The 23,720-nt window shown below is 41.8% G+C and overlaps 1 protein-coding gene across 2 annotated transcripts in view; it reads right to left on the bottom strand.

Annotated features, from left to right (window-relative positions):
* The window catches only part of LOC120927297 (mitogen-activated protein kinase 14), a 109,927-nt gene extending 90,156 nt beyond the window's left edge, over nucleotides 1-19,771 (bottom strand). Inside the window, exon 1 of one of the 2 annotated variants that reach the window (XM_040337867.1) lies at nucleotides 19,472-19,771. In XM_040337867.1, the coding sequence (XP_040193801.1) occupies nucleotides 19,472-19,590 (119 nt within the window). In that variant the 5' untranslated portion in view covers nucleotides 19,591-19,771. The remainder of the gene's footprint in view (nucleotides 1-19,471) is intronic. The other variant, XM_040337866.1, reaches the window with a different exon arrangement.
* Nucleotides 19,772-23,720: the final 3,949 nt, after the last annotated feature.

The raw sequence follows: 23,720 nt of genomic DNA, 5'->3' as shown, positions 1-23,720 counted from the left end.
TCATTTTGCACAGAGTGCCCCCGAACCTCAAATTCTGGGGTCCCTCGGTGGCACTCCTGGCTCCTCCACACTTCAGATAACCCCCCTAGGAGAAGCGCTTTATAGACATGAATGCCGGGCGCCCCTGCCCCCCGCATCATTGGATTTGATTGACAGCAGCAGGAGTCAATGGCTGCGCTGCTATCAATCTATCCAAATCAGGACACGAGACACTAGCTACAGATGGTGTGCTCATTCCCAGACAAACAGAAAGGGGAAAACTGCCGCTCCAGGTGAGTGTACTAAGCAATCCGTGTCCTCTAAGAACCAAATGGGTGCCGGCAATGCACGAAGCAAAACTTTGAGGAGAAGTTATGGACAGCCGCACACCAGAAAAACCTTAAAAAGGTGGCCTTTAATGGTAAAAGGAAAAGGCACTATAAAGCACAGCAAGCAGTGGGGTATATAGCTGACGCGTTTCACACTGTGGTTCAGTGCTTAGTCATTCATTTTTTGGTGTGCGGCTGTCCATAACTTCTCCTCATTCCCAGACAGACGGTGACAACGCTCAGGCAAGTAAAATGGTGGGGGCTGGATTCTATGCATTAAGGCAGGGTTCGACAAATTTGCTTGGAATCTAGGAGCCCGAAAATGCGCCCGGTCCCGACGAGCTCGGACGCAGAAGCAAACGCATACGTGAGTAGTGCCCGCATATGTCAACGGTATTCAAACCACACATGTGAGGTATCACCGCGATTGGTAGAGCGAGAGCAATAATTCTAGCCCTAGACTTCCTCTAACTCAAAACATGCAACTTGTAGAATTTTTTAAACGTCACCTATGTAGATTTTAAAAGGGTAAAAGTTTGTCGCCATTCCACGAGTGGACGCAATTTTGAAGCGTGACATGTTGGGTATCAATTTACTCGGCGTAACATTATCTTTCACATTATAAAAAAAAAAAATTGGGCTAACTTAATTACAAAAAAGTATTTTTCCCCCCAAAAAAAGGGCACTTGTAAGACCGCTGCACAAATAAGGTGTGACAGAAAGCATTGCAACGACCGCCATTTTATTCTCTAGGGGTGTATGTATGTATGTATGTATGTATGTGTGTATGTATGTGTGTATGTATGTATGTATGTATGTGTGTGTGTGTATGTGTGTGTATGTGTGTGTATGTATGTGTATATATATATATATATATATATATATATATATATATATATATATATATATATATATATATATATATATATATATATATATATATATATATATATATATATATATATATATATATATATATATATATATATATATATATATATATATATATATATATAATTAGAGGGAAGGAGATGGCAGTGAAAACACTGGGGAAGCGCCATTAGAATTGCTGGGTTACTTGTCATGCCAACGGCCACCACAAGATGGCGCCAGATCACAGAAGGAAGCTTAGGCCTGCAGAAGGCCGCAGAGCTGTGGCCTTAATTACCGGCTGGCGCGGCGGGGGAGGTGGGGGTGCACGGAGACACAGGATGGGGGTATCCTTTGTCTCTGTGCACCCCCACCTCCCCAGGTTGCTAATTCTAGTCGCAATTGCGATTGGTGCATGGATTTTGTTGAACCCTGCATTAAGGTAAAAAAAAAAAAAATCATGGGGGTTTACAACTCCTTTAACCACTTCAATACAAGGCATTTTCACCCCCTTCTTGCCAAGACCAATTTTTAGTTTTCAGCTAGAGCTGCACGATTAATCGCGGAGAGAATCGCGATCTCGATTCTCCCCGTCCGCGATTTTCATATGTCGCCGCCGGTTCCACGTAACCAGCGTGGAACGCAAATGGCAGATAAAGGAATTGACATCAGCAACCGGAAACTGACGTCAGTTATCAGAGATGCAGAGTGATGCGTGGGCGGTACCCAGCACGTTTCTTGGCCGGCGGGAAAAAAGCCGCCGCCGCTGCTGTCCGAGGTGCTGAAGGTGCCACCTGTGTGTCCCAGGAGAGCCACTCTGGATGGTGAGAGAACTGTGTTCTGCCTTTGTGTGTCCGCATCCCCTGCAATGTCACCCGGGATGTCTTGTGACCCCCAGTCAGGTGACCCTGTATATGGAGAAGATGCTAAGCTGTGTTCTGTATATGGAAAGATGGCACAAAGATGGTTTTGAGCTGTGTTTTGTATATGGGGGTGGCATAGAGATGGTGCTGGGCTGTGCTCTATATATGAAGGGATGGTGCTGGGCTGTGTATATGGATGGGTGGCATAGAAATGGTGCTGGGTCATGCTCTTTATATGGATGGATGGCATAGGGATGGTGCTGGGCTGCGCTCTGTATGTATATCCTGGGTTTGCACAGAGATGGTGCTGGGCTGTGCTCTGTATATGGGGGGGGGGGTGGCATAGATGGTGCTGAACTGTGATCTGTATATCAGGGGGAATGGTGCTGGGCTGTGCCCTGTAAATAAGGGATGGCACAGATATTGCTGGGCACTGTATATAGGGGATAGCATAGAGATGGTGCTGGGCTGTGCTCTGAATAGGGAGGAAAGGCATAGTGGGTACTGGGTTGTGTTCTGTGTGTTATGGGGTGACACAGAGATGGTGCCTTCAATTGGCATTTCCATGTGCCCCAATTGCTAGATATTATTATTATTTATACAGCACCAACAATTTCTATACTGTACATTTCTCATCAGTCCCTGATCTCATGGAGCTTACACTCTAAGTCCCAAACTCACATACACATATTAGGTCCAATGTAGACAGGAGCTAACCTGCCAGCATGCTCTTGGAGTTGGAGGAAACCTGAGTATCAGGCTATTAAAGAGGGGCATGCGAGGAGTGGACTCAAAATACCGGCAACCACTGGCCCTTATAATATATATTATGAATATTACCACAGTCAAATAAAAAAGTTTGAGAATCGTGATCTTCATTCTAAGCAAAAGAATCGCGATTCTCATTTTGGCCAGAATCGTGCAGCCCTATTTTCAGCGCTGTCGCACTTTGAATGACAATTGTGTGGTCATGCGACGTGGCTCCCAAACAAAATTGACGCTCTTTTTTTCCCACAAATAGAGCTTTCTTTTGGTGGTATTTGATCACCTCTGCGGTTTAATTTTTTTGCGCTATAAACAAAAGAACGACAATTAAAAAAAAAAAAAAAAAAAACACAATATCTTTTACTTTTTGATTTAATAAATATCCAAATTTAAAAAAAAAAAAAATAATAATTTTCCTCAGTTTAGACCGATTTGTATTCTTCTACATATTTTTGAAAAAAAAAAAAAATGCAATAAGCGTATTTGATCGGTTTGCACAAAAGTTCTAGCATCTACAAAATAGGGAATTGAATGGTATATTTACTAGTAATGGCGGAGATCTGCGATTTTGTGACCGTGACATTGAGGCGGACATATCGGACACTTGACACATTTTTGGGACCATTCACATTTATACAGAAATTAGTGCTATAAAACTGCACTGATTACTGTGTAAATGTGACTGGCAAGGAAGGGGGTTAACACTAGGGGGCGAGTAAGGGGTTAATATGTTCCCTAAAGTGTGTTCTAACTGTAGGGGGAGGGGGACTCACAAAAGGGAGGAGGCCGATGTGTGTTCCCCTGTACTGGTACTGAACCTGTCAGTACCTCCTGATATTTGGCCCGCGGGTATGGGGCCTCTTACCTTGGCACCAAGATAATTAGTGGTGCATTTAAATCAAATACCATACTCATTTACACCCCTGTTCCTGCTTAAATGGGAAAAAGATTTGGGATACAAGTTTTCCTCTACAAAGAGACATACTCTACACACACTACTCTTCTGTATTCAGTAGTTTCCCTAAATCTGGGTTTTTTCACTTTTACTGGTAACAGTCACAGGACAAATAGAGGAGGTAAATCTCCCCAACTGGAATTGTAATGTAGTAAACTTGAAAACCTCACAGATGTTACGTTACAATACTTCTCCACTCTACCCAAAGCTAAAAAATAAATAAAAAGGGTCCTCCCTCAGGCTGATTTGGCACAGACCCTTCTTCCTGAGGAATACAGTTTGTGTGAAAAGTGTCCTTCGCTCTACTGTGAGCGATATCTGTCAATAAGTGTCATTACTATAATGAAAAATGTGCAGCAAAACCTATAAGTATTTACAATACACAAAATGAGAAACATATATAGAAAGTGATCTCGTGCAATATTCATTAAAAAACAGTAATTTTATTAAAATACCCCAAAGTGAACTTGCTAAAACCACAAAATGTGTACATAATGTGATCTAAATGATATAAAACACAATCAAATTAAATGTGCCCAGTGCAAAATACTAAAAGTATTAATATAGGGCTGCAACTAACAATTATTTTCATAAATCGATTAGTTGGCCGATTATTGTTTAGATTAATCGAATAATCGGTTAATAACCTTAAAAAAATAAAATTGCTGCGATTTGAATTTTTTATTTTTTGGCCAATTTGTTGTTGGGCAGATTAGAAAACACAAATTGCCACGAAAATGTTTTTCTGCAGCTTCTCCATTGAAGTATATTGAACCAAAAAAAACAAAAAAGCACCGTTTTGCTAAAAAAAAAAAGTCCTTTCCAAATACACAGCAGCTGAAAAAATCATGGATGTGAAACCATGTAAATGAACTGTAGTGTTTCTGCAAAAAGCACAAAGGTCTGACCCTGGCCTGAGATGTTTAGTAACAGAATGGGGTTAAAAAAAACTAAAATTAGTACAAAAAGAGCAAATAATCGCTACTGTAAGGGGTTCATTTTTTACTGTGGGACAGTGAAAGTAATATTTTCAGTAGAGATTTGCTTTTTTTGTATTATAAAGTGCTATTTTTTTTTTTTTTACCCCATTATTTTACTGCCCGATTAATCGATGAAAATAATAATCGATTGATTGTTTCGGCCCTATATTAATGCAAATACAAAAAAAAATTATATATATATATATATATATATATATATATATATATATATATATATATATATATATATATATATATATATATTTTTTTTTTTTTCTGTAAAGAGCTATATAAAAATAAAAAAATAAAAACTCCACAGATATAGCTTTAAATATGTGCAAACGAAGAATGTCTACACAAATATGGCTGTAAAAAAAAAACTCTTCGGGAAAAACTAGTAATGATGAATGTAATAGAAAGTTTTTAACCCTTTCACGCCGACGGATCGCATATATGCGTCCTCGGCTTTCAGGGGTTATACCGGGATGATGCCTGCAGCCGCAGGCATCATCCCGGTACCGTTGTTTAGAGCGGGCGATCGGCTTTCCAAACATAACAACCGATGCGGCTAAAAGCCGCTCGGTTGTTATGCCTCCCGCCGCCTCTCGCCGCTCTGACCGGGCCTCCCGTCCCACCGGGAGACCCGATCCACGATCCGGCGCCTCCAGCGTCTCGGCGAGCTCTGAAACAAAGCCGTAAACGGCTTTGATTCAGTGTCCGCATTGAAACCACGGAAGCGGCGTCATGACCAGGGCTGTGGAGTCGGAGTCGGGGGAAATTTTGGGTACCTGGAGTTGGAGTCGGCAAACAATGCACCGACTCCGACTCCTACTAAATTTAGATTGGAATAAAAAAAAAAAAAAAAAGCAAGTTTAAATGTCCCAATTCACAAAAAGTTATAATGAATGACTTCTCTACTGTAAGAATAAAGACCAATGCATGCAGTGCCTCACAAAACGAACACGTTAAGTGACCGTGAAGAAGCATGCTTTTCATGTGCTTCACTATATGGCACGCAACGCACAATTAGGAGCTGCAATACTTATACTTTCCATAGTGTTGTGTTCTGCTTTTACAGGGAACGCATGTTGGAGAACCAGTAAGTGTCCAAATAAAAAAATTCCAACAGGAGTTTTATAAAGCACTAAAAGAAGTTGAAAAGTATGATCGCTCATCAAAACTTACTGTTGAAGAAGCCATCCTTGTTTATCCGGAGATCGTTAGTGATGTGGCCAGAATAGTTACTGCAATGCCACCCACCCAAGTCAGTGTCGAAAGATTATTTTCAGCCCTAAAAATAATAAAGTCTGACTTAAGAGCCTCTATGAAAGAGGATCTGGCAGAGGCAATTCTCTTCCTTAGAACTCTACATTGAATTGATTTGCATTTGCTAAGCCTAGAACTACATTTCAAGATTAATATAAACCATTTCTAGGTTTTACAGATTTTGTTTTTGGTTCATTATAGATAAGCTTTGTTTTTGTTCTAAAACAACCAAATAATGTGGTTTTTATTTTTGAACTGGTAAAGATCCTGTTCCTGATGTTTATGCCTGCTGCTACTATCCAGCCACTTGATTGTTTTCATTGTGTTTGTCTTTTGCTTAAACTGTGCAATACAGTAGACTGTTGGCTTCCCAGCCAGTAGTCCTGTGGTAGGTTGCGTTTCTTTCCCTCAAGGAATGTATAAAATACATTTGCATATTAATACCGAGGAGTCGGAGTCGGGGAGTCGGAGTCGGAAGTACATAAAACTGAGGAGTCGGAGTCGGAACATTTATCTACCGACTCCACAGCCCTGGTCATGACGTCACTTCCGGGTTTCTCGGCTGCCAATGGCGCCGGATTTTAAAAAAGTACACAGTATTCAGAATCGCCGTTTTCGGCGATTTGAATACTTTGAAGTGCAAAGGAGGGCTCGGGGGTCTAAAGAGTACCTGTCACCACCTATTGCTGTCACAAGGGATGTTTACATTCCTTGCGACAGCAATAAAAGTGATCAAAATGTAAAAAAATTAAATAAAAAAAATTGTATTTAATATTAGAAAAAATAAATAAATAAGAAAACAAAAAAAAAAAATTTTTAAAGCGCCCCCCTCCCCGCGAGCTTGCGCAGCAAAGAAAGCGCATACGGAAGTCGCGCCCGCATATGAAAACGGTGTTCAAATAACACATGTGAGGTATCGCCGCGATCGTAAGAGCGAGAGCAATAATTATAGCACTAGGCCTACTCTGTAACTCTAACCTGGTAACCGTAAAAAAAGTTTAAAGCGTCGCCTATGGAGATTTTTAGTTACCGTAGTTTGTCGCCATTCCACGAGTGCGTGCAATTATAAAGCGTGTCATGCTTGGTATCTATTTACTCGGCATAACATCATCTTTCACATTATACAAAAAAATTGGGCTAATTTTACTTTTTCATTTTTTTTTAAATTCATGAAAGTAAATTTTTCCCAAAAAGTTGTGTTTAAAACACCGCCGCACAAATACCGTATGACATAAAATATTGCAACAATCGCCATTTTATTCTCTAGATTCTCTGCTAAAAATATATATATAATGTTTGGGGGTTCTAAGTAATTTTCCAGCCAAAAATATGGATTTTAACTTGTAAACACCAAATGTCATACATAGGCATAGGCATGAAAAGGTTAAATAACTCCACAAGCATAACTGGCGAGTATACTTTCTTAGGGAACCCAGGCGAAGTCACGTGACATGACGTAACGCATAGGGAGTGGCCTGGAGACAGACGTACACCGGAAGTGACGTAGCACTTAGAACGGTTCTGGTGAATAGAAAGGGACGTGACTTTTCAGGCGGCTGAGTCGCCTGACGAGTCGCCCCAGTGTGAACTGGCTCTAAGGATCCATACATATGTTTTAATAAAATATTACCGTATTATTCAAAACATACTGCACTAGTGGAGGTTTCTTTCCCCACTTGAATCTGAGTGGAGGATAGATACGGTGCTAGGACAATTATAGGATATCCCAATAGCCGTTATTGAGCCGGAGAAGTGCCATAGGTGGTTCGGAAAGAACTTTGCATGAAGGTGGAATGAATTCTGAGTTTCTTTGATGCAAATTACTTCTATTATTGAGGTGAGAGTTTTGAGAGCCTGGTCTCTCTGGATATCAAGAAAGTATACTCACAGTTACGTTTGTGGAGTTATTTAACGACTATTACATTCATCATCACTATTTTTTCAAGAAGAGGTTTATTTTACAGCCATATTTGTGGAGTTTATTATAGACATTCTTCTTTTGTACACATTTAAAGTTATATCTGTGGAGTTTTTTTATAGCTTTTTACACATTTTTATATATTTTTTTTGTATTGCCATTAATACTTTTATTAGTATTTTTCACTGGACACTTTTACATACATACATATTTTTTTTTTTTGTATGCATGTATGTATTAGGGCTGCAACTAACGATTATTTTCATAATCGATTAGTTGGCCGATTATTGTTTCGATTAATCGTCTAATTGGATAATCTTAAAAAAAAGTGTGGTGTACAATTTAGTTAATATGTAAATAAAAAAAAAGGGGAATTTATTCTTAAATATCCATATGCAGTGGTAAATATAAATGACCAACTACAGTAATTGTAATGCCTTCTATTACCGCCACTTTCTCTGGGTTCAGATGCTGATCCTCCCTGCACAGAGGTCTTTTAACCACTTACCCCCCGGACCATATTGCTGCCCAAAGACCAGAGTACTTTTTGCGATTCGGGACTGCGTCGCTTTAACAGACAATTGCGCGGTCGTGCGACGTGGCTCCCAAACAAAATTGGCGTCCTTTTTTTCCCACAAATAGAGCTTTCTTTTGGTGGTATTTGATCACCTCTGCGTTTTTTATTTTTTGCGCTATAAACAAAAATAGAACGACAATTTTGAAAAAAATGAATATTTTTTACTTTTTGCTGTAATAAATATCCCCCAAAAATATATAGAAAAACATTTTTTTTCCTCAGTTTAGGCCGATACGTATTCTTCTACATATTTTTCGTAAAAAAAAAAATCGCAATAAGCGTTTATTGATTGGTTTGCGCAAAAGTTATAGCGTTTACAAAATAGGGGGTATTTTTATGGCATTTTTATTAATATTTTTTTTACTAGTAATGGCGGCGATCAGCGATTTTTTTTTCGGTATTGCGACATTATGGCGGACACTTCGGACATTTTTGACACATTTTTGGGACCATTGGCATTTTTATAGCGATCAGTGCTATAAAAATGCATTAGATTACTATAAAAATGCCACTGGCAGTGAAGGGGTTAACACTAGGGGGCGGGGAAGGGGTTAAGTATGCCTGGGTGTGTTCTTACTGTGGGGGGGGGGAGTGGCCTCACTAGGGGAAACACTGATTTTTCTGTTCATACATTGTATGAACAGAAAATCAGCATTTCCCCTGCTGACAGGAACGAGAGCTGTGTGTTTACACACACAGCTCCCGTTCCCCGCTCTGTACCGAGCGATCGCGTGTGCCCGGCGGCGATCGCGCCCGCCGGGCACACGCACGGGAGTCGGGGGCGAGCGGGGGGCGCGCGCCTCCGGCGGCGCGCGTGCGCCCCTAGTGGCGGCTAATAGGCAGGACGTCCATTTACGTGGTCTCGCCTAGGAGAGCCACCTTGTGGACGTATTTCGGCGGTGCAGCGACGGCAAGTGGTTAAAGTGATTATTTTTTTTTTTTAAACAGAGCTTACCTGCTCTGTGTAATGGTTTTGCACAGAGCAGCCCAGATCCTCCACTTCTGGGGCCCCTCACCGATACTTATGGCTCCTCCTGCCTTCAGAGTACCTCAATAGCAAGCTGCAAAGTAGAATATAGAGCGCCCGCTATAGCAAGGTAAAAAAACTTCTGCCTTTAGAACCTCTCACTTCCAGGACTACATGTCCCATGAGGCATTGCTCCTCACACTTTCACATTCACAAATTCTCAGGCACTTAGTGACCTGTATGGATGGTGTACTGAGCTGTATGTGTGCTGCACTGTATTTCCTGATATGTAAACAAATAATGCATTCTATATGCAGGCCAACTAATCAACTGGCCGATTAGTTGGCGATTTATATTGTTTCGGTGTATGTATGTATGTATGTATGTATGTATGTATGTATGTATGTATGTATGTATGTATGTATGTATGTATGTATGTATGTATGTATGTATGTATGTATGTATGTATGTATGTATATATATATATATATATATATATATATATATATATATATATATATATATATATATATATATATATATACATACATACATATATATACATATATACACATATACATACACACACACACACATATATACATACATACACACATACATACACACACACACACACACACACACACACACACGAGTATAAGCCAAGTTTTTCAGCACTTTTTTTGTGCCGAAATGCCCCCCTTCAGCTTATACTCAAGTCACTTTTTAAGCCTGATCTCCCGGACTTTGGGGACCCGGTACCGGCCGGCGGTCCCCTGTGCCCCAGTTTGTTGTCCGAGGGACCTATGGCCGGGGAGCACCGGTGACTTTGCGGTCTTAGGTCCCCTGGACCCAGACCTTGGCACACATGTAGCCCCATTTATCTTCTACAAGTGTGCAAATATTGTTGTCTGGGGGACCTACGGCTGGGGACCACCGTTTTTTCAAAGCCGAGAACCCCTTCCATAGACTCCCATGTTAAACGTCGGTCTAAGCATGGACACGGACATGGACACAGTGAGGCATGCAGATGGACACCCTAGGCTTATACTCGAGTCAATAAGTTTCCCCTTTTTTGTGGCAAAATTAGGTGCCTCGGCTTATATTCGGGTCGGCTTATACTCGAGTATACACGTAATTTATTGATTGCGTTTTTATATCATTTAGATCACATTGTGTTTATTATTCACATTTTGTGGTTTTAGCAAGTTCACTTGTGTATTTTAATATTACTGTTTTTTGATGATAAATGAATATTGCACAAAATCACTTTCTATATATAATATACTGTTTGTTTTGCACCAACAATTTACAAGCCGACAGTTAGGAAAGATGCATATGCTTTGTAAAAGGTGCAGTACTAATTGTAAACTCTTATGCCGCGTACGCACGACCGTTTTTCGGGTTGTAAAAAATTACTTTTATGTCATTAAAAACGATCGTGTGTGGGCTCCAGAGCAATTTCATGATGTAAAAAATGGCCATTAAAAATTTAGAACATGCTCTAATTTTTCACTACGTTTTTAACGTTGTCGGTTTTAATATCGTAAAAAATGGTCATGTGTGGGCTTTAACGAGGTGAAAAAAAAAAAAACGCATGCTCAGAAGCAAGTTATGAGACGGGAGCGCTCGTTCTGGTAAAACTAGCGTTCGTAATGGAGTAAGCATATTCATCACGCTGTAACAGACTGAAAAGCGCGAATCGTCTTTTACCAACACAAAATCAGCAAAAGCAGCCCAAAGGGTGGCGCCATCCGAATGGAACTTCCCCTTTATAGTGCCATTGTACGTCACCGCGCTTTGCTAGAGCATTATTTTTTCACGATTGTGTGTAGGCAAGGCCATTTTAACCATCGGGATGAAAAAAAATCGTTTTTCTAAACCATTAAAAATGTCATTTTTTACAACCCGAAAAATGGTCGCGTGTACGCGGAATTACACATACCCAGTGAAGTGACTGGCCTCAGGTGATAAACAAATCCTTCCACATAAGTTGTACCCGTTTATCTGCAGTCTTCTCTTTACATCCAAAGTCCAGAATTTATAAAGCTGGTTTGAGAATTCAAAAAATAGGGGGCCCAGAGCTGAATTTACACACTGCAGAGCTCAGTGAGTTGAGCATTGAAAGCTGGAGGGAAGGGAAACTGAAAGAGTCGAGGCTGTCAATCACAGACTGCATGCTGGAAATCCCTCCCGTCACTGATTTTCTTCTGGTGCCAGGAAAACTTGAAATAATCGATTTATGCTGATAGGAGGAATGACGCAGCAAAAACAGAAATTACACAAAGTGGAGCTTCACCCTACCCAAAAAGCCTGTCCCCATTTGTAGCTTGTACATCTGGCTTCAATGTTTGGAAATCTTTTTTTTTTTTTTAAGTTCCCACCACTTCCGGTATTTGTCGCCGTGGCGATGGTCATAAATGGCGTCATGTTGACTCCAGGGATATCTCCAGCAATCCTGACAGGGAATCCTTAGTTTTCTGGCATCGAGTTATTGCCAAACCGGAGATTGTGTGATCTCAGGTAGTTAGGTGGGGGATGGAATGGTGGTGGCGACATTTGTCTACTTCCATGTTCCCCTTTTTTAACAAGTTGCCATAGCAAAGTAACAACCGATACCTGATTTTTGACAGGTACCCGCTCCCACTTCCATTCTTATTGCCTATCGGAAGTTATCCTCCCTCCCCACAGTCTTCTGGGACACTTCAGAGTTTACAAAAGACTGCGGAACCATTCAGCGGGGAAACACTGTGCCCACGGCATCGCTGGGATGCCGATGCGCGTGCCTGGCGGCCACGATGTCCACCAGGTACCCACGATCGGCGGTGACAGCAGGGACGTGGAGCTCTGTGTGTAAACACAGAGCTCCACGTCCTGTCAGGGAGAGAGGAGACCGATGCTGTGTCCCTTGTACATAGGGACACAGCATCGGTCACCTCCCCCAGTCAGTCCCCCTCCACACAGTAAGAACACACCCAGGGAATACATTTAACCCCTTCATCACCCCCTAGTGTTAACCCCTTCCCTGCCAGTCACATTTATACAGTAATTAGTGCATTTTTATAGCACTGATGACTGTATAAATGTGAATGTCCCAAAATTGTGTCAAAAGTGTCCGATACGTCCGCCGCAATATCGCACGCCTGACAAAAAAAAAAAAAAAACGCAGATCGCCGCCATTACTAGTTAAAAAATAATTTAAAAAAAATCATAAATCTATCCCCTATTTTGTAGGTGCTATAACTTTTGCGCAAACCAATCAATATACGCTTATTGCGATTTTTTTTAACAAAAATATGTAGAAGAATACGTATCGGCCTAAACCGAGGGAAATTTTTTATTTTTTTTAAATTGGGATATTATAACAAAAAGTAAAAAATAGTGTTTTTTTTCAAAATGTTCTGTCTTTTTTTGTTTATAGCGCAAAAAATAAAAATCGCAGAGATGATCAAATACCACCAAAAGAAAGCTTTATTTGTGGGAAAAAATTATAATATAATTTGGGTACAGTATTGTATAACCGCGCAATTGTCATTCAAAATGCGTCAGCGCTGAAAATTGGTCTGGGCACAAAGGGGGTTTAAGTGCCCAGTAATGAAGTGGTTAAAGAAAATGATACAAAAAAAAAAAAACACACACAAGACATTCTCTGAAATTAGATGTAATCAAGGTGGAACAAATATAGATTTTTCCATGAGTCGTCCAGTTTTAACCACATGCCACCCGCCATATAGCACAATAAAGGCGGTAAAGTGGTTGCGCTATCCGGACCAGACGCCACATGACATGATCAGGATAGCACAGCCGGCGCTTGCCTGCAGCTGCCATCCGATCCCCATAATAAAAGCATGTCAGTGCCCCATCAAAGTGCCAATCAGTATTGTTTGACAGTATCTCATCAGTGCCAATGGTCACCACAAGATGGCGCCAGATCACAGAAGGAAGCATAGGCTTGCAGAAGGCTGCAAAACCGCAGCCTCAATTACCGGCCGGCGTGGCCCAACACAATGGCACGACAGGGGAGGTGGGGGCGCACAAAGACACAGGATACCACAGCTGTGCCACCCCAGGTCACTAATTCTAGTTGCAATGGCGACCGGGGGTTTGTCGAACCCTGGTGTTGCCTAACAGTGCAACAGCGATGAAAGCTAAAAATTGTCCTGGGCAGGAAGGGGGGGGAAGTGACTGGTATTGAAGTGGTTAAAAAAGTCTCTCCAAAATATAAAAGTGTGGAAATTGTGTGGATTACCTGCCGTACTCGGTGACCAACGCCATCAGTAGTATAAAAAAAAATTTTAAACAAGATTCCAGCATACATACCACACACACACACACACACACACACACACACACACACCATAGTTTGTAGGCACTATAACTTTCATGCAAACCAATCAATGTACATTTATTTGTTGTTTTTTTAACCAAAAACCATGTAGCAGAATACATTTTGGCCTAACCTTATGTAGAAATTTGATTTTTTTTTATTGTATACGTTTTATTGCAGAAAATAAATAACATTGCTTTTTTTTTTTTTTTTCTGTTTATATTGCAAAAAAAAATAAATGAAAAATAAAGAGTGGTGATCACATACCAGCAAAATAAAGCTCTATTTTGGTTAAAAAAAAAAAAGTTTATTGCAAAAAATGAAAAAAAAAACCTAGAGGTGATCAAAAACCACCAAAATAAAGAACAAAAACAAAGGGTGAATAGGTCTAGCACATTATCCCAAGGTTAGTATCAAACTCAAACGAATACTTAAATCAGGGGTTGACAAATTTGCTTGGAATCTAGGAGCCAGCTAAAAAAGTTAGGAGCCAGAAAACGCACCCCGTCCCGACGAGCTTGCGCGCAGAAGCGAACACGTACGTGAGCAGCGACTGCATATGTAAATGGTGTTCAAACCACACATGAGGTATCGCCGCGATTGGTAGAGCGAGAGCAATAATTCTAGCCCTAGACCTCCTCTGTAACTCAAAACATGCAACCTGTAGATTTTTTTTAAACGTCGCCTATGGAGATTTTAAAGGGTAAAAGTTTGTCGCCATTCCACGAGCGGACGTAATTTTGAAGCGTGACATGTTGGGTATCAATTTACTCGGCGTAACATTATCTTTCATAATATAAAAAAAAAAATGGGGATAACTTTACTGTTGTCTTATTGTTTAATTAAAAAAAGTGTAATTTTTTGCCCAAAAAAGTGCGCTTGTAAGACCACTGCGCAAATACGGCGTGACAGAATGTATTGCAACGATCGCCATTTTATTCTCTAGGGTGTTGGGATAAAAAATATATATAATGTTTGGGGGTTCTAATTAGAGGGAAGAAGATGGCAGTGAAAAATTACATTAGAATTGCTGTTTAACTTGTAATGCTTAACTTGTAATACCAACGGCCACCACCAGATGGCGCCAGCTTACACATCTGGTGGGAATACCAACGGCTCACCACCAGATGGCACCAGCTCACAAAAAAAAAAAAAAAAAAATTTGTTTTTTTTTGCCCCCCCTTCCAAGTCGCCAGGACCCTATTTCTAGTCGCCATGGCGACCTGGCGCCCGGGATTTGTCGAGCCCTGACTTAAATCATAGCTTATCATAAGATCATCTGATTAAAAGTACAACTATAGGCTTTTTTTTTCCATTTTGGATGGAGCAAGCGAGGGTTATAACCTCCTTCAGCTTTTTTTTGCCATCTGAGGAGATTTCCCTTTCACTTCCTTTCCTATATCCAAAAACAGGAAACAAGAGAAAATCCCTTCAAATTAAAGGAATTCCTTGGGGGATTTCCCCCCCCAAGTCACCAGAAGTGTTCCCATTGTAAGATTTACCCTCTATTACAATGAATTTAAAAAGTCTACACACCCCTGTTAAAATGACAGGTTTCTGTGATGGGGGAAAAAAAAACATTTCAGAACTTCTTCCACCTTTAGGCCTCATGCACATGTGGTGGGGTGAGCAGGACCCAGCAGCTAAAAAAACAGCTAATGGGATCTGGCTGGGCCTTTAAGCAGCGCAATCATTGGCTGGTGTTTGATAGCTGCAGGGTCCTGCCCATCCCCGACATCACTGCTGAATTTTGACAGCTGTTCTCTCTCTGCATTAAGTTACATATGTCAGTTTCACACAGTTACACTATAGCAGTGGTCCCAAACTGCGGTCCGGGGGCCAGATGTGGCCCTCTGCTTGCCTTTATCTGGCCCTTGGGGTACCATTTCACCGACACCAAAGATGAAGCACTGTTCCACCTACTGACATCAATGAGGCACTATTCTTATTGATACGTCAACAATGGGGCAGTATTCCTTCCATCAAAACGAATGATGGGGCACCGATGCCGGGGTATTTTCTACTCCCACTGGCTACCGTCTGGCCCCCTAAAGCCTGAAGGACAGTAAACTGGCCCTTTGCCTAGAAAGTTTGGAGACTCATGCACTATAGGCTCATTGTAAAACCTGCCAGTGCCCATCAGTGCCACCTGCCAAAAACAGCATCATATCGGCCATCAGCCGCCCCGATTTCTAAATATCGGCATCAGCCAGAGAAAATCTAATATTGGTCGACCTCTAATATGGAACCTAGTGAAGAAATACATCTACAAGTGAAGAAAATATGACAGTGGCATTACTAAGAACTGGACATCCCTCCAAAAATGTATGAAAAGATGAGAAGAAAACTGGTCAGGGAGGTTGCCAAAAGGCCTAGAGCAACATTAAAGGAGCTGCAGCAATATCTGGCAAGTACTGGCTGTGTGGTACATGAGACAACAATCTCCCATATTCTTCATATGTCTGGGCTATGGGGTAGAGAGTCGCAAGACAGAAGCATTTTCTTACCAAGAAAAACATCCAAGCCTGGATAAAATTAGCAAAAATACATCTGAAGTCTCCCAAAAGCATGTGGGAAAATGTGTTATGGTCTGATGAAACCAAGGTTGAACTTTTTGGCCATAATTCCAAAAGATATGTTTGGTGCAAAAACAACACTGCACATCACCAGAACACCATACCCACCGTGAAGCATGGTGGTGGCAGCATCATACTTTGGGGCTGTTTTTTCGTCAGCTGGAACAGGGACCTTAGATAAGGTAAAGGGAATTGTGAACAGTTCCAAATACCAGTCAATATTGGCACAAAACCTTCAGGCTTCTGCTAGAAAGCTAAACATAAAGAGGATCGTCATCTTTCAGCATTACAACGACCCAAAACAAAGGAATGGCTTCACCAGAAGAAGACTAAAGTTTTGGAATGGCCCAGGCAGAGCCCAGACATAAATCGGATTGAAAATCTGTGGGTGATCTGAAGAGGGCTTGGCACGGGAGATGCCGTCGCAATCTGACAGATTTGGAGTGTTTTTTCAAAGAGAAGTCAAGATGTACCATGATAAGACTCATACCCAAAGAGAGTGCTGTAATTAAATCAAAAGGTGCTTCAACAAAGTATTCGCTTAAGGGTGTGCACACTTATGCAACCATATAAGCTTTTTTATTTTTACTTCCCTCCACCTAAAAGATTTCAGTTTGTTGTACATTTTATAGGTCACATTAAAGTGGAAAATGTTCTGAAATGATTTATCATTTTTTTTACATCACAGAAACCTGATATTTTAACAGGGGTGTGTAGACTTTTTTTTTTTTACATCCACTCTACATTTCTGGGGACAACCCAAAATGTGTGATTGTTACTTTCAATGATAGAGAGGGTGAATCATCTAAATGGGAGGGCACAGACAGCTATACGTACTTACAGGTGTTCTAATCCCTATCCACTCTATCCAAAGCTTAAAAAAAAAGGGGGGGGGTTGCCTTTAGTTATACTTTAAAGTGGTTGTAAACCCATTACAACCACTTCAACCTACAGGTAAGCCTAGATTAAAGGGTCACTAAAGGAAAACAATTTTTTAGCTAAATAGCTTCCTTTACCTCACTGCAGTGCTGGTTTCATGTCCTCATTGTTCATTTTTTCTTTGATGTTGCTGTAAATCCTCTGTTCTGGACACTTCCTGGTTGTCTGTTTCCTGATCACCACAGTACTGGGAGATTTCTCACTGTGGTGACTAATCAAGGAGGTGTGATTACTGTTTGTAAAACGAAACTGGATTGGTGCTGAGGGGTTTTAGACAAAGCATCACTGCCCTCTATTGGTTTTCTGGCACTGTACATCAGAGAACCAGGAAACCGCAGCAAAATCTAAACTAAACTGCAGGTACATTATATGTTTTGTTTTTATCTATTTGTAATCATTTTTAAATAGAATCAGTTAACTATTATGTCTCTATACCCTGTAAACAGTCATTTCAGAAAAAAATAAAAAAATTTCCTTTAGTGACCCTTTAAGGCTTACATGTAGGTGCAAGAAATATGTTTCAAACCCAACAGGTTTAGGAGATATTTTCAGAAATAGCGGCACCGAAGTCTACGGCGCATGGGCCATAGACATCGGGCGCAGGCGCACTGAGCGTGCCGTTCTTAACGTCGATCATGCCGTTAGTGGTGGCGCATGCGCGACGCCATTGTGGCTCCGGCCAGTCACAGCGCTGGAGCCACGATTCCCGGAAGTCAGTCCGGGAGAGATGGCGGCGTTGGAGGAGGCGAACGAGGACCGCTGCGGAGGATTCGATGTGAGGTAAGTAATCAATTATGCCTTTGTGTTGCAGGGTGAATTTTCTTTTTTTTTTCCCCAGAGAGGGTATTTGCACCCACTTCAGGGCATAGACTCCAGTGGGAGTCACGCCACTTCCCCTGCGTCTTCTGGGAAACACACTCAGTGGGGACCAGTTACGATGCGCCAGGCGAATTTCTGAGGTCAAGTGGTTTAGCCCTACTTCACACCAGTGCGGCTTTGAAATCAGGGCTGTGGAGTCGGAGGAGATTTTGGGTACCTGGAGTCAAAGTCGGAGGAGATTTTGGGTACCTGGAGTCAAAGTCGGAGGAGATTTTGGGTACCTGGAGTCAAAGTCGGAGGAGATTTTGGGTACCTGGAGTCGGAGGAAATTTTGGGTACCTGGAGTCAAAGTCGGAGGAGATTTTGGGTACCTGGAGTCGGAGGAAATTTTGGGTACCTGGAGTCAAAGTCAGAGGAAATTTTGGGTACCTGGAGTCAAAGTCCGCAAAAAATGCACCGACTCCAACTAAATTTAGATTGTCGGAACATTTATCTACTGACTCCACAGCCCTGTTTGAAATTGCACTACTTCAGCACGATTTTAAAGCCGCAGATCAGTGCGATTTAGATTTCTGATTTAATTGCGACTTGCAACTCCATTTATTAAAAGCCAATGCAAGTTGCAAAAAAATCACAGAAAAGCAGGAACCTTTTTTTTTTCCAGAGTTGCAACTATTTGAACAGTTCCATTGCCAAAAATAGGGTGCAACTTATTATGCAATTTTGAACTGTCAAATTGCATGACAAATCGCTTTGGTGTGAACCAGTTTTCTAAAAGCAATCTCACAAACACTATTGTGGCATTCTGGCACAGTTGCTAAACAAGTGCAAAAAAGGAGAAGTCGCCATGGGTGTGTGCAGATCTGTGCACTGCATAGCCCAAAGTGAAAGGAAAGCTTTGAGTGAAGGTCTGTAGGTGACAGCCCCCATCTGTCAGGGACAATCACAGGCTGACATCAGTCCCCAGAAGAAGTGTGTAGGAATTGCACAAGCTGTGATTGTTGCACGCCTCTCACCCCTGTGCACCCAGCACTTGTCTATGGGAAAGTTTGTGTGCAGAGAAAGAAGCCTGCAGGACTCGCACAGCTGCAATGACAGGCAGCGATGGAAGTTCCTCCTGAAGAATGCAGGGCACAGAGAAGTGCAGGGCACAGAGGAGTGCACGGTCTGTCCTAATCCCCGGGAACACAGAGCTGGCTCAGGGCACGTAGGCCGCACACGGCTGCAGAGAGTTGGGCAAGAAGGGCATGCAATGACCCGCACCGCCTGGCACCCAGCCCACACATGCAAACAGTTCCCCCCAGCAGCACCGTGCACCCCCCGCATCGACTTTCCACTCACCACACCGAGCCGTAAGCCCCGGAGCCCACGGGACTCAGATTCTGGTATCTCTCGGGCACCTCCCACAGAGTCTTATTCAGCTCCTGCCGGTAAAATCCCGGGGGCGTGTTGGAGGACATTGCTACTGCTGCAACCTCCGGCTCTCACGGACACTCCGACCAACTGCTCAACAACTCCGTAGGCTTCGAGTCCTCCCCGGTAGCCAGTCCAGGGCACTAACTGCCTAATCCCGCGAGACTCCGGGCGCGCTCTCGACTTAGCGCGCGCCCATTGCGCAACCACCATGTTACTGCTGTGCGCATGTGCAGTACGGAGTTGTGGCGGTGATTCACCGTGCGGGCTTTTTTTTTTTTCTCTCTCTCTGGCATCATTTTAGAAACGTAATGACCGTGCACGGGGTCACCTGACTCACTTCAGCCGAGAGGTGGTGGCGCCTGGTTTGGATTAGTGACTTGTTAGAGTGAGATAACACTTCGGGTGGTGCCTATCATAAACCCATTTATATCAGGACAACACATACACTGAAGGCTAAATATACATATACTGAAAACATATACTGAATACACACATGAAGGCTGAATATACTATATACATATACTGAATACACTTGAAGGCTGAATATACTATATACATATACTGAATACACATATACCTAATATACATATACTGAATACACATGAAGGCTGAATATACTATATACATATACTGAATACACATATGAAGGCTGAATATACTATATACATATACTGAATACACATATACCTAATATACATATACTGAATACACATGAAGGCTGAATATACTATATACATATACTGAATACACATATGAAGGCTGAATATACTATATACATATACTGAATACACATATACCTAATATACATATACTGAATACACATATAACTAATATACATATACTGAATACACATATACCTAATTTACATACACTGAATATACATATACCCAATATACATGTACTGAATACACATATGAAGGCTGAATATACTATATACATATACTGAATACACATATACCTAATATACATATACTGAATACACATATACCCAATATACATATACTGAATACACATATGAAGGCTGAATATACATATACCCAATATACATATACTGAAAGTGGTTGTAAACCCTTAAGCTGCGTACATACGACCATTTTTAATGTCCTAGAAAGAAAAATTCTCAACGTGATTCTTGTCAAGCCTGCCTTGCATGCATACGATTGTGAAAAATGCTCAAGCAAAGCGTGGTGACGTACAACACTTACAACGGCACTATAAAGGCGAAGTTCCATTTAGATGGCGCTACCCTTTGGGCAGCTTTTGCTGATTTTGTGTTAGTAAAAGTTTGGTGAGAGACGATTCGCACTTTTCAGTCTTTGTGCTTTTCAGTCTGTTACAGCGTGACGAATGTGCTATCTCCATTACAAATGCTAGTTTTACCAGAACGAGTGCTCCCGTCTCATAACTTGCTTCTGAGCATGTACGTTTTTTTCCCATCGTTAAAGCCTACACACAACCGTTTTTCACGACGAGAAAAATTAGAGCGCGTTCTACATTTTTAATGGCCGTTTTTCACGTCGAGAAAAATGCTCTGGAGCCCTACACATGATCGTTTTTAATGACAACGGCATCATGCCGTTAGTGACATCACTGTTCCGGCCAGTCACAGCGCCGGAGCAGCAATACCCGGGAATGTCACCCAGGTATCATGGCGGCGACAGGAGGACGTGTCTAAGGACAGCTGCGGGGGCTTTGTTCTCAGATAAGTAATTCATAATGAGCTAGTATGAAGGCTGAATATACATATATAGGGATGAGTCCGATGTTCGAGTCGAACGTAAGTTGGACTCGAACATCGGGTGTTCGCCGAATAGCGGACAATTTGGAGTGTTCGCAGCAAATTCGAAAGCCACGGAACACCCTTTAAAAGTCTATGGGAGAAATCAAAAGTGATCATTCTAAAGGCTTATATGCAAGGTACTGTCATAAAAAGTGTTTGGGGACCTGGGTCTTGCCCCAGGGGACATGTATCAATACAAAAAAAAGTTTTAAAAACGGCCGTTTTTTCGGGAGCAGTGAATTTCATAATGCTTAAAGTGAAACAATAAAAGTGAAATATTCCTTTAAATTTCGTGCCTGGGGGGTGTCTATAATATGCCTGTAAAGTGGAGCGTTTTTCCTGTGTTTAGAACAGTCCCTGTGCAAAATGAAATTTCTAAAGGAAAAAAAGTAATTTAAAACTACTCGCGGCTATAATGAATTGTCGGGTCCAGCATGGCATGGGTCCCCGTCCCCCCCCCCAGTCCATTACCAGGCCCTTTGGGTCTGGTATGAATATTTAAATGGGTCTTGCCAGACTTGCATAAAATCACAGGGCGACTAATCACTGTGAATGCACTAATTTTAGTGTACCAATGTCCCGAGACAGTGACAATGGAAATTAATGGACTAATAAATTGGACTTTTGGCGGTACAGGTAATTAATGTTAAAGATCTATAAATATTTATTTTGTAAAAAATGCATAAATAGAAACTTGTGTACATAATTTCATGAAACAGTATCAGCATATGATATCAGTGCATCTAACACAAAATGAGAGATAGATTTATACTTATACAGGTACATTCATGGCATAAAAGCACATAACATCAAAAAGATATAGAACTCTTGGTGTTTGAAGCTGAACCCAATATGCATAATAGTAGATCTTGCTTTTACTCTCGACATGTTTCGCGTACAGGACGCTTCATCAGGAGCATAAAGGTGGGTCAATCGAATCTCAAAGAGTCGATCCAACCACTGATAGTGTGGTAAGGAATGTACAAAGTTTTTGACCTAACCAGCCTCCCGGGCATGTGGTAGGTACTCGTTGTGTCTAAAGGTACAGAGGTAGAACTATAGCACAAACTATTGGTAAACAGTGTATATGAACCGGAATCACACTGGCAGACCTTGGACTGAAATGGACTACAAATAACAGATTGCCAATTGGCCAAACAGTGGAGGGGGGGTAACTACCTCAGCAACTACCGACAGACAATTGGATCTGTCAGTAAGTAACACAGTGTCTGATCATATCAAAGTTGGAGCAGCCAAGGAAAGAGACCAGCAGGTAACAGAGGTCCATGCATAGGCGCCGTGATCCCGTGTGTGGCTGCCTTTATGCTCCTGATGAAGCGTCCTGTACGCGAAACATGTCGAGAGTAAAAGCAAGATCTATTAAACACAATGGGCTAGATTCAGAAAGAATTTACGCCGGCGTATCTATTGATACGCCGCATAAATTCAAAGCTGCGCCGGCGTATCTTCTTTCTGTATTCAGAAAGCAGGATACGCCGAAATTAGGCTAAGATCCGACTGGGCAAGAAGGGGGTATATGTGCCCAGTAAGCAAGGAGTTAAGAGGAACCCCGAACCAAAATAAAAAAAAAAACATTACGTGGAGGTCCCCCCAAATTCCATACCAGGCCCTTCAGGTCTGGTATGGATATTAAGGGTAACCCTGCATCAATTAAAAAAATGGCGTAGGGGTCCCCCTCAAAATCCATACCAGACCCTTCAGGTCTGGTATAGATTTTAAGGGGAACCCCGCGCCAAAATAAAAAAAAATGGAGTGGGGTTCCCCTCACAAAAACAAATACCAGACCCTTATCCGAGCACGCACCCTGGCAGACCACAGGAAAAGAGGGCGGGGACGAGAGAGTTCCCCCCTCTCCTGAACCGTACCAGGCCACATGCCCTCAAAATGGGGTGGAGTTGGGGACATGGGGCCTGCTGTTTTTCAAGAGCCCACTGTTCTTCAAGGGCCCACTGTTTTTCAAGGGCCTGCTGTTTTCCAAGAGCCCTCAGCTTCTGCTTTATTTTTTAGCTCTGATGCTGTTTGGTATCCTTTCCCACAAATTTACAATTCTCTAAATGCTATGATAGAGTATGCCAAGCAAACAGAGTCTATCTTCCTGATCTCTTCTCTCTCCTCCTTCTGTTCCATGTTTCCTTCCTTGTCCCTCTCTGTACTCTGTAAAAGTTCCCAGTAACTGGTCTTCTGTCTTCCAGTACATCTCTGTGTAGCGCCATGCTCCTGATGACCAGGCGCTATGTTAAATTTAGTGTATGTCTGAGCTGGTAGTTAGCTCAGACTTTGGCATAATTAAGGCTAAAACATAGCCTTTGTTCCGGCTATAGCTGTGTTTGAAGGACTTCCCACTGTTGCCTGTAGGTGGCGTTACCACCCTCT

This window comes from Rana temporaria, chromosome 2, assembly GCF_905171775.1.
Source record: "Rana temporaria chromosome 2, aRanTem1.1, whole genome shotgun sequence".
In the NCBI taxonomy this organism is placed as follows: domain Eukaryota; kingdom Metazoa; phylum Chordata; class Amphibia; order Anura; family Ranidae; genus Rana; species Rana temporaria.
This window is presented reverse-complemented; position numbering and strand designations above follow the sequence as displayed.